At 32.4% G+C, this 12926-nt stretch overlaps 1 protein-coding gene across 1 annotated transcript in view; it reads left to right on the forward strand.

The window, feature by feature from the left end:
* Nucleotides 1-12926, forward strand: part of SOS1 (SOS Ras/Rac guanine nucleotide exchange factor 1) — a 75400-nt gene that overhangs the window by 6575 nt on the left and 55899 nt on the right. The window contains exons 3-6 of the mRNA XM_023746182.1: nucleotides 2941-3072; nucleotides 4957-5121; nucleotides 6884-7093; nucleotides 11540-11683. Coding sequence (XP_023601950.1) covers nucleotides 2941-3072; nucleotides 4957-5121; nucleotides 6884-7093; nucleotides 11540-11683 — 651 coding nt within the window. The remainder of the gene's footprint in view (nucleotides 1-2940; nucleotides 3073-4956; nucleotides 5122-6883; nucleotides 7094-11539; nucleotides 11684-12926) is intronic.

The raw sequence follows: 12926 nt of genomic DNA on the forward strand, positions 1-12926 counted from the left end.
TTAATACTATTAGATTTTAAAATTACCTGTGGTCTGAATATTTACATGGACATGCATGTGTAGTTTTGATATGTCCTAGAATATTTGTCTTGAAATTGATGTTTAAGATTATCTATTTTGACCCCTTTATTAAGTAAAGCAAAAGACACGGTTCTGCTAATAAGAGACAACTGTATCTCAAACCTACCTCTGTGTCTTATTTATTTTCTCAAAGCCACTAGATATTAATCAAGATGGAGTTCCTCATTTCAAACAAACAAAATTATTAATCTTGAAAGTGGCAGAGTAATATAATTCTAATTCATGAATCTTTCATTGATTATTTCTCCTTGGGCTTCTTTATTTTAAAAAATATTAAAATACGATGAAAAGAAATTTTATTTTGTTCTAAAATTTTAATTAAACTTGTCACTACAAGAGATAAAGTAATTCTTTCAACTTGGCCTTTCCACATTCATGGCATCTTTTTTGACCTTACCAGTTTTTTCCCATACATTCTGACCCTTGGTGTTCCTAAGTATATAGTTGTATAATTTATTCCAGTAATTCACTAAGTAAATTTAAAATGTGTTCTTTTTAAAAATATATATATATTTTATTGATTTTTTTACAGAGAGGAAAGGAGAGGGATAGAGAGTTAGAAACATCGATGAGAGAGAAACATCGATCAGCTGCCTCCTGCACACCCCCTAGTGGGGATGTGCCCGCAACCAAGGTACATGCCCTTGACTGGAATTGAACCTGGGACCTTTCAGTCTGCAGGCCGACGCTGTATCCACTAAGTCAAACCGGTTAGGGCTAAAATGTGTTCTTGATCATTGTTATTTCTCCTTTCTTGCATTCTTTTTTTATTTTTAAAAAATAGTTTGTTGATTTTTAGAGAGAGAAGTAAACATTGTTGTGAGATTACATGATCGACTGCCTCCTGCATGCCCCCTACCAGGGAATCAAGCACACAACCTGCAACCTCCTGTTGCACAGGACAAAGCCCAACCTATCGAGTCACACCAGCCAGTTTCTGCATTCTTTTTTGTCTTTCCTGATTTTCTTTCCCCTTGTTTCTTAAAAACAACAGATACACTTAGAATTAGGTAGATGAAACTGAGATGGAAAGGGATTGCTGTTGTATTTTCTTTTTCTTCCACCCCAATTCCTGGCTACAATTTCCTCTGTAATTCCACCATGATTTTTTTTCAAAGATACATGTCAAGTATCTTTAGAATGGTCAGATTGAGTTCACCTTCTGTTTTCTTCTACTGCTTCTATCACCACTCTATTCGAGTGCTTTTTAGACTCTAGGTCATAAAATCACTTTAGTGCATTGCCCAGCTAACATATTTTTAATGATAGAAAATATTAGTTCACTGCATATAATGACAAGTTTTATTTTATGAAACTTTGTTCCAGTTTAGTGTGTGTGTGATGGGTAAGGATATAATATAAAATGTATTAAAAATTTATGATTTCTTCCTATGAGTTGAGGTTAAAAAAAAAGTTACAAGCCATAGGGTCATACTATTATAAGGTTTGTACCATGGTTATACCCATTGAATTAACCATGGACTAAAACCATTGATGTGAAAATTTTAATTGGGAATCATAGTAAAGTTGTTCTATTGGAATAGCAATTCTATAGTGTTGACTTGAAGAAGGAAAATAATTTTTGTTTTTTTTGTTCCTTCCTACCCTTTCCCCTTCTCTTTTGTCTTCCTTTTTTACAATCTAAACTGCCCCAATATTTTGGATCTTTATGTTTGCCTGTGTTATATGAGGATAAACTATCCTGGCAAAAAGCTTTTCAATTAGACATTTGAAAAAGTATGTAAATTCCATTTTTAACTACAATAATTTCTTACAACACATTACTGATTCCATTAATTAGAATTAAAATGATCACTTCTTATATTTGGCAGCTGATTTAGCCTTGAATATAGATAGTAAGAAAGTTTATTAAACTTGAAAGAGTTAAACTATTCTTAATTTATAAATTTATTCTTAACATGTCCTAGAATAACCTGCCTGTCCCCCAGCCCCACATCACATGGAAATCTATTTTTCTTTTCCATTTTAATAACAACTGAAAAAACTTCTTATTTAGATTTATAATAAGGAGTGATGTTTAATTTTATCTAGTAGTACTACTAAATACTGAGTGATTAAAAATCCATGTTAAAATTATGTAATAGCGACCTCTACTGGTTTTACTAGTAATTTTGGTATCCTGAAAGGTGATTTTAAAAACTTGAGAGGATGACAGTATTTTTTGCTTGAAGTGAATTACATTAGTTTATTAAAGTAGGGAGATTCAGCTTTTACATTAACATGAGTTCTTTCACTTTCAATGGAAATTCTAACTGAATAAGTGCTGTAAATTAAAATCAAGTATTTTGTTAAAAAGTAATAACCTATGGAGGATTCAAACTCTAATGATGAGCTACAGTGTATTAAAATTTCTGTTACTAATATAAACCCTTGATTTCTATGATTTGTAAATAGGTTTGAAGGCAAATACCTTTGCATGATGGATATTGAAAAGAATTCTTGGAGGTTTCAAGTATAAAATGAGCTTGTAATTGGTATTGAAAGTATGGACAATGAATGAGAATTAGATATTTACTTCTTGAGCTTAGGTCTTGTTCCTTAAATTTTTATATAAATAATGTTTAAAATGGCTTCTACTCATTCTTGTTATTAGCTTTATCATAGTGAAATTGAAATTCAGGATGTGATTTTTGCCCATAACACAAGGAATTAAACATTCCTTATTGCCTAATTAAGAAACTAATATGTTGACAGCTATAGTTTAAGTATGTTTGTAGTATAAGTATACAACATGTGAAAATACTTTCTTGGTATTCTTGGATTTTAAAAGTAAATTGTAAGTGAAGAGCACTATTTAATATATTTTGTTGCTTAGTTGTTATTTTCCTATTTTCCAAGGAACGTGTTCAAAAAAGTTTTCCTCATCCAATTGATAAGTGGGCAATAGCTGATGCCCAGTCAGCTATTGAAAAAAGGAAGCGAAGAAACCCTTTATCTCTCCCAGTAGAAAAAATTCATCCTTTATTAAAGGTAAAGCTGAAATACTGTCTCTCTTTTTTTTCTTTGCCTTTTAAAAGCAAAATAAAACCCCTACTTTTCAAACACTAAGAATAATATATTTTATGGAATAAAGTCAACTGAAAAGTAAAAAAGTAATTCTTTTTCATTTAAATTTCTCCAGGAATTCATGTTATGGGGGGTGAATGGGATGATATGATAAGAGGAATGTATAAGTTGGACAACATGATTTAAAGTAATTTCAACAGTAATAGTCAAGCAAATTGAAAGAACTAAGAAAGTTGTAGCTGTGGATTTTGTTCATCTCAGAAATCAGTAGAACCTCAAAGAGAATTTATAACCCTTCTTTCTTGTTGGTTTGACCTGAATGTCCCTATAAATCCTTCAGGTCTTAGTCCTACACATCGTTGGATGGTAGGGTCCTCTGTGAGACTGCCATTGGGCTATGTGTACTCTTTGAACAAACATTCCCTAAAGATCACCTAGTCATCCAGTCCTACTTATTTAAATCACTCCGTCAGCTGAGTCTCACCAGAGCTCATAGAAAGAGGAACTGCAGCAAATTCTAATAATGCTATTTTTATTTTAATACAGTGAAGAAACTATTGTTTAACTCTTACATCAAAAATATAGATATTATAAAAATTAAAATCTTAACACTTTGATATCAGTAATTTTGTGCATACTATAATACAAGCAAAATGTTAATGCTTGCATGCATGATCTAAGTTTTATTACTGAGCTAAGTTATTATCATTATCCCCAGTTTGTAGATGAGGTAATTGAGGTAGAAAATGATTAAGTATCTTATAGTCCAACTTCACAGGGCTAAAAGTAAGAGTTAGGAAATCCAGGTCTATTTGATCTGTCCAGGATTTAAGGCTAAACACTTAGGTGATGTTTAAGAGCGTCAAAAGGTTATATTTTATACTCACATTGTTTGAATAGAATTATCTGCCTATATCTTACTAAATAGTCTGAGGAAATAAGTGCAAGTTATATAAAATTACTAAACTCGTAGTAATTGCCTACTTTATAATTATCTTTTCATGATTTTTATCATGAATATGTTGAATTACATTCTAAGAGAATTAACAAGTTGAGATATGTGTATGCTGTATTAATAATCCTGAATTTTGAGTTTTATGGTCTAATAGTGGATCTTTCAACTTATTAATATATCCTTGCCACTATAAATATTTAATCGTTTTTACATATCCTGTCTCCAACTCATAAGTAAACTTATTTCAAAATTAGCTTTTCCACCCCTTAATTGAATTGTTTAGAAAATATAATTTGTTTTCCTATAGGAACTGGTAAATTCCACAAAGCCCATGCTCTCTTTGAAGTCTAATAATAGGACTATTTAACATGCTGTTAATAACCACTATTGCTCAGTAGGACATAGCATGAACTGTTTTCCATGTAAACAGTTCAGATACCAGGTTTTAGGAAAGCCCAGGTTCCTTTGGAAAGGATAGAGGTACAAGGCTAATAGATATTCATTCACATATACCAATAATATATTAACTCTTGTTCTATATAGAGAAAAAAACCTCTTGTCATAGTTATTTCCAGATATTCTGAATTAGGTTACAACGAGCATATCCCATATCCCCAAATTTGGGCTTCCCTTTGTAGATTATGGATTATCTATTTAGTAATCTGTACTTCTTAAGCATTTTACATGATGATAGGTTATTTGGTCTTATCTTTTCTTAGCTCACATTTTCAAGTAGCAATTAATATATTATTCATAAATGAACCACTTAAAATGAAATGTTGTTGATAATCACAGGCCTTAGTAAAAGGTAAGCTAAATTGTATGCATGTTTTAAATCAGTATCAAGGTTATAGTATATGATTTTTAAACATGCTTTTCTTTTAATTTTTCAGGAGGTCCTAGGTTATAAAATTGACCACCAGGTTTCTGTTTACATAGTAGCAGTATTAGAATACATTTCTGCAGACATTTTAAAGCTGGTGGGGAATTATGTACGAAATATACAGCATTATGAAATTACAAAACAAGATATAAAAGTAGCAATGTGTGCTGATAAGGTAGGATACTGATCTTCTCTGTTTTGTTCTTAAATATTTATGTGACTTACTGAATGCTATTCAGTCAGAATAAAATTGTATATCTTGTGTTAAGGTACATTTAAAGTAATCTAATGGCAAGTACTGAAGATATCACTTTAAGAAAATAGAGTATTATATATAGTATTAAAATGTGTTTAAACATGTCATACAGTTTTTCTTTTATGTGTTGCTTCAAGTCGAGTTAATAATAATCTCTTACTAGTGATATCTTAAAATTTTATTTGGATTAGAAGATTTTTGAAAATGTGAAAATACTAAACTCTTAAGAGTGTTATTTTAATACCTAGCTTTCTTTAGATACTATTTGTATGATTTTACTCTAATAAGAGCAAACATTTTTTAAAGTTAAGCATATATGTGATTCATCTCATTTAGTCCTTATGATACTGTTATACAATAGATGCTCTTATCTTATTGTATAAAATGGAAACTGAAGATCATAAAGAATTTGGTCCAGAATATTCCAAGAAGTTTCAAAGCCTAGACTTGAACTCCAGATCTGACTCTAAAGTTCTTAGTCATTGCACTATACTACCTCAGAATTTTCATTTTATAAAAATGACTTTGTGGAAAAGAAAATATTTTCTGATGAAGCATTTCATTCCATTTTTTTCTCACTATATTGTTATTGACTTGGAATATTATTTCTGATTACTAAATCCATTTACTTTTATTTTAGTGTTTATTTGTTTTTTTTTAGAATGTGAATGTATAGAGTAAAAATCACCTGACCTGATGAAGGATTTCAAAGGTTTTTTATTTTTAAATGAATAAATATTTGGTTTTAAAGTATTTACTTTTTAATTAACATAAAATATTTGATACTTTTAAATGAACCATACAAATATTTTTTGAGTATATCCTACGTGCTCACACAAGGAGGAGATGCAAGAGAAGTATAAAACAAGGTTTCAGAGTTGATACTTACATTTGTGAAACAAGCAGAAAGTCACCAAAGAGAAGATGATATTTTATTGTGTTATGGGGATAATGATGTAGAAGTTCACGGAAGGGGAAAGATGAGGTTCAGCAAGAGTTATAATGGTAGACTTCTTAGAAAAAACAGGACTTATTTTGATCAATATCCAACAAATGTAGGCAAAGAAGGCTATAAGAATTATTTGAATATGAGGTGGTGAGCCTTAGCCAGTTTGGCTCAGTGGATAGAGTGTCAGCCTGCGGACTGAAGTGTCCCGGGTTCAATTCTGGTCGAGGGCATATGCCTGGGTAGCGGGCTCGATCCCCGGTAGGGGGCATGCAGGAGGCAGCCCATCAGTGGTTCTCTCTCATCATTGATGTTTCTGTCTCTCTCTCCCTCTCCCTTCCTCTCTGAAATCAATAAAAATATATTAAATAAGAAAAATGAGGTGGTGAGGCCCTGAAATGAAGTGGTGATGGCAAGTATATGAAACAAGAAAACTAAGAGAGAAATCCAAGATAGGATTTGAGAACAAATTAAAAGTAATAGGTTAACAAGAGAGACAGACAGAAACTAGTATTGCTAGAAAACTTGGGGGAGTCAGTTTGTGATACCAGATGTTAAATTCTGTATTAGAGAAACTGAGTTGAGGTGGTAGCAATTTTTCCAAGAAAAGATAACTGTGTTTGCTTTTTTGTCATTTAAGAACTGTCTTTAAGGAATTATTTAGACTGTTTAACTTCAAATTTGACTATAGATTCATATTTTATTATGCTTTTTAAAATCTCTTTGACTATGTAGGTATTGATGGATATGTTTCATCAAGATGTGGAAGATATAAATATATTATCTTTAACTGATGAAGAACCTTCCACCTCAGGGGAGCAGACTTACTATGATTTGGTAAAGGCATTTATGGCAGAAATTCGGCAATACATAAGGGAACTGAACTTAATTATAAAAGTTTTTAGAGAGCCCTTTGTCTCCAATTCAAAATTGTTTTCAGCTAATGTAAGTATCATTGTGTATATCATTGCATGTGTTGTTAATTTTACATGACCAATGAAATTTGAATTTTTATAGTTCATGATTGCTAACTTGTCAAACATTTTTAAGTTGTGGGATTTAATTCACAGTGACTATGATCACAAAGTTGCTACAACCATGTCAATAAATTTAACATTATAAATTGAAAACTAGACTGATTATATAAGTAGAAATGAATTCACAGAATCTTTAATGTACTTAAAAGAAAAAACCTCTTATTTAAGCAGATTTTTTTTTGTTTGTTTAATTTAACACATTTGAGTCATTCAACCAGAACTTTATCAGTGCTGCATATATTAAGTGCCATACTTAGCAATGAGGATTCAAAGATGAATAAGGAAAAAATTCTTCCCTCAAGTTTAATCTAGTCAAGACAGAGAATATAAACTTAAAATTAAATTGCAATACAATGTGGTAATTACCATAATCTATATATATAAAAGACTGATATGCTAGGTGTCCCTTCCTTCATCCGACTGGTCACTATGACGCTTACTGACCACCAGAGGGCAGATGCTCAACACAGGGGCTGCTGAGCTGCAGTGACTTGGCAGCGGCAGTTCTCGGGTGACGCACTGTGAAACCAGAGAGGAGGGAACCTGATTCCTCACGAGCCATACGATTCCACCTTCAGCTGTGGGTTATGTTGTTGCTGGGGCACTGTCGCCCTGATTCTGGTTTACTGCACACTTGTGTTTGCGTTCCATACCCTGTATGACAGCAGCTTTGCAGAGTGCCCTCTTGCACTCTGGGACCCCTCGGGGGATGTCAGAGAGCCAGTTTTAGCTGATCCCTGCAGGCCAGGCCGAGGGACCCCACCTGCCGGAGGGACCCCCGCTCACTCTGTAGATGCCTTTTGAGTCACAGCGCCACCCCAGGTGTGGCCAGCTGGGGAGGGACCGTGGGAGATTGGCTCTAGGACTTGTCTGGCCCATCTTGCCCAGTCCCACCCCGCCAGCCACCTTCTAATTAATTTCCTTTCAATGTGCACGAATTTGTGCACTGGGCCACTAATAGAAGTATAACAACAGTATTTTGGAGAAGAGCACAAAGGAGGGAGCCAAAAACATTAAAAATTAGAGAATAGGTTACTGATCTTACAATAATGATCAAACCAATCTCATAGAGTCCTAGGGAATGCTGAGTGAGAACAGTTGAGATTGCCTAGAGTTTTATTTTAGTAATTCCTAGAACTGTAGCCACATTGCTATTGATGACTGATGAAGAAGCAGTGCTCACTACAGAGGCTGAGACTGGGGCTCAAGTTATGGCAATGAGTAAACATTAAAAAACAAAGGAGTAAATTATGAGTTGTACAAGTCTATATATAGTAAAAACCATTGAATTGTCTAAATGTATGGTATATAAATTATATCTTAATAAAGTTATTTAAAAATGTAAGATTTCTTAGGATACAAAAGAACTATAAAATTAAAAATGAATTTTGGACTTTGTTAAAATTAAAAACTTTTTCTTTTCCAAATACATGGTCTGAAAAATAAAAAGGTAAGCCACAGATTGGTAAAACCTATTTGAAATACATATATCTAACAAAGGACTTGTATCCAGAATATAAAAACTTTTACAATTCAATAATTTAAAAAATAGCCTGATATTTTTAAGTGGACAAAAATATTGAACACTTTATAAAAGAAGATAGACCAATGACCAAAAAGGATATCAAAAAATGCTCATCCTCAATAGTCATCAAGGAAATGCAAATTAAGACCACAATGAGATACTACTATACACTCATTAGAAAGGCTAAAATTAAAAAGACTGCCAATACCAAATGTGGAAAAGAATGTGGAGCAACTGCTTATGAGAATATAAAATTCCCACATTGCTTGTGAGAAGGTAATCCAGTGTAAATACTTAGGAAAAGAGTTTGGCAGTTTTGTATCACATTAGACATAAACTAGGCATTCTACCTAGAAATTCCATTCCTAGGTCTTTACTCAGATGAAATTAAAACATGTCCATACAAAACTTGTTCATGAATGTTCAGAGCAGCTTATTTATAATAGTCTCAAACTGGAAACAACTCAAATATCCATCAACAAGTGAATGGGTATACAAATACAAAAGACTACTTATAATTCTATTTGTTCAATATTCTAGGAAGACAGTTGTAGTCTATAGTGACAGAAAGCAGATCACTGATTTCTTGGGGGAGTAGTAGTGATTAAAGGGGGTGGGGCACAAGGAAACTTCCTATGGTAATGAAAGTGTTTTGTATCTTGATTATTGTTATAGTTCTAGTGAAGAACAAAATCTCATCAGGAAGTAAATTTAAATAGGTATATCTTACTGGATATGTATCATGCCTCAAAGTTGATTTGACAAAAAAGTATAGTCACTGATAAAATTAATCAAATACAAAAACAGTAATTGAATAAATGCAAACTAGTACTTGTTTTTCAATTATCTAAGCAATTTTCTAAAAATTAAGATTGACAATATTCAGTGTTGTAAGAGTTTGGCAAAACTGTTACTCCCATACACTACTGATGGAAAGGTAAACTAGTGGACTCTTAAAGAAAATATTCATAGATATTTTAAATACAAACCCGGTAACAGAAGTCTTTATCCAGGAATCTATCCTACAGAAAATCTTATGGAAGTTACAGAGTGTTATATTGAGTATTCTTATATGCATATCTATTTGTAATATAAGATAATAGAAGTGTAGAATGATAAGTGAAGTAAAGGGGTGCTACATGGATTCATATAGATTCTTTGTCATTACTAGTAGAACAAGAGCCTATGGGCATGCTTCAAGAAAGCCCAAGTTAGAGAAGAGCTGAGGCGGATAGGAAGCTGGAATAAAGCATTTCTGCTATATACCAAAGTATGGTGGTTGTCTTGAGGAAAAAGCACTGTTTGAGTTGCAAACTGAATTAGCTGCCTTTTTCATGAAACAAAACTTTTATGAAAGAATTATTGACAAACTATGGTGATTCAGATGTATATCTGGCAGACATTTCCAAAAATGAATCAAGTGGGGGAAAAAAATGAATAAAGCATACCTATTACTTCAAGGAAAATAACTGGCAGTGTTTGTTGACAGTGATAAAATTTGAACTTTCTAGCTAATTAGAGTTTGGGAAAATTTGTATCCACTCCCATGATCTGTAATAATGCTAATGGATTTGGTCTTTTAATATTGTATAGTGAAAATATGTTAATGTTTGGAAAATCTGCAGAACTCAATGGACTCATATTTTCCAAGTGACCAAATTCATAATGCTACAGAATCACACATGGGTAAAAGATCCATTCAGAGTTCAAAATAGGCCAATGAATTTTAATGTAACAGTACAGAATTGATATGGTTTCAGATTCCACATCAAAACTAACTTTAAGAAACTACTATTTATTGAATTTTGTGTAATATCATAAAATGATATTTATTCCATTCATATGAAATGTCCAGAACAGGCAAATCCATAGAGACAGAAAGTAGATTAGGATTGCCATTAACTGGGAGGAAGAAAAGCCTGGAGAGTGCTGCTAATGGATATAAGCTTTCTTCTGGGGGTGATGAAGATGTTTTGGAATTGGTAATGGGGATGATTGAACAGCTCTGTGAATATATGAAAACTGTTGAAGTATCCTTTTAAAAGGGTGAATTTTATGGTATATAACTTACAACTCAAAGAAACTATACAGAAAAAGAAAAGGATATCCATAATTATTTGAATAAACTATTAAAATACTCCTTTTTTTCCTACTACATATCTCTGTAAAGCAAGATATTCTCCATATGCTTTATTTTTTTTTTTGTTTAAAAATTTTTTTTTCGCTAAAAGTATTACAAAGGGTATTACATAAGTGTCCTTTTCCCCCCCCCCACCCTTGACAAGCCCCTGTCTCCATATGCTTTAAACAAAACAGTGTACCACAACAGATTGAATGTGGAAATATATATATGTAAATTCAATCATCATCTATTAGGCTAGATGTTAGAGATTTGCAAAAACATAAAACAATGCCATTCTTCTCAGGTAAATTTTTTTTGTATTGGAAAAATATAGTTTTCATAAAAATGCTATTTATTGTTATTTTTAAATGTTTTTAGATTTCTGTGGTTTTAATTTCTAATATAGTAAATATTAATAGGTATAATTATAAACAAAGGCCCTTTGGAGTATTTAATAATTTTTAAGAGTGTAAGTGTATTCTGAGACCAAAATGTTTGAGAACCACTGACCTAGAGAAATGAAATACATTTGCAAATTGTACATTATTTCAAAAGGAATTCTTGCATTATCTTTTACTTAAATTTGTAAGTTGTTAAAATTTCTCACTGTATATACCATGTTTAAATTTTGTGATTTTAAAATGATTTATTGGCTCAAAACTTGTTTTTTATTATACAACCTAACAGTGTTATTTTCTTCCCAACAGGATGTAGAAAATATATTTAGTCGTATAGTAGATATACATGAACTTAGTGTAAAGTTACTGGGCCATATAGAAGATACTGTAGAAATGACGGATGAAGGCAGTCCCCATCCACTAGTAGGAAGCTGTTTTGAAGACTTAGCAGAGGTAAGTACTTTAATTATACATCAAAACAAAACTGCATAAAAGTCCTGCTTTGCATTGAAATTGGAATCTTAATTATTGTTTCCAGCTAGGGTCATAGATATTAACTGCTGTCTACTCTGCTTTATTGCCCCTTCAGAGGGTCATTGTTAACATTTGTTTCTCTTATGGAACCCAGAAAAAGTAGTCTCTTGTTCATTAAAAAAACGCAGATCCCATAGCAGGGAGGCATTTACAGCTGACACTCAATTGTCTATCTTAACACAGCAAGGATAAGAAAAGTTGATGAAGGCCCTATCAGTGAAGAGGCCATAGAATTTGGCCTCTATAGTGTGTTCCATCTAAACTCTGCTACTTACTAGTTTTATGTAACCATGGGCATTTTATTTCACATCTCTAAACCTCTATATCTATATTTGTAAAACAAGGATAATAATAGAACTCTGGATTTTTGTGACAAATAAAATAACCTACCTAAAATATTTATCTAACCATCTCCACACAGTAAGCTATTCAATATATGACAATCACACATTGTTGTTTGGAGTAAAAGTGGTGAAATGATTCAGATATCATGGGGTTAGAAAAATGATTAGTCTCCTTGGATATTTCAAATGCTGAAATATATGTGAGTCCTAATAAGTTAGCATTGATATTCATTCTGAGATTTCTAGCTCTTGCTTTGTTCTCACTTTAAAATCTATACATTTTATTATAACACGGCATTATAAAACAAAAAGTTCAAAATTTTTTAGGCAAAAACAAGATTAGAAATGGAATAGACATTCAAGGAGTGAGCTCTGATAGCTGGGTGTTGAGCTCTTAAGAATAATAAGGACTAAATGTGTTCCATGGAAGTGGGCAAGGCTTCTTGTTTCGAGGCCCTGGTTGTAATAGGATACTGGGGAAATCTGCCAACCTGATGCTTATAAGGATTTATAGAAAGTTGTGGACCTGAGGTGAGGAGACAGAAACACTACTTTATAACAAATGTACTTTAAAACCTAACAGAGTATCCCACAATAATCAGCCAACATGATTACAGAGCCTGAGACCTTTTTGAAAAGTCATTTTAAGAGCAGATTCTGGTCTGAATGAGTGATCATATAGGAATGGGAGAGAAAAAAGGAAACCAAAAATTTAAAGCCTCCCCCCTAAGAAGTCTAATACAAAATTCTAAACTACAAGACAAAGTCGAATGCTTGGAGTGATATCTAACAAAATCAACAATTACAAAATGAATTCA

This window comes from Myotis lucifugus, unplaced genomic scaffold (genome assembly GCF_000147115.1).
Source record: "Myotis lucifugus unplaced genomic scaffold, Myoluc2.0 scaffold_6, whole genome shotgun sequence".
Classification (NCBI taxonomy): domain Eukaryota; kingdom Metazoa; phylum Chordata; class Mammalia; order Chiroptera; family Vespertilionidae; genus Myotis; species Myotis lucifugus.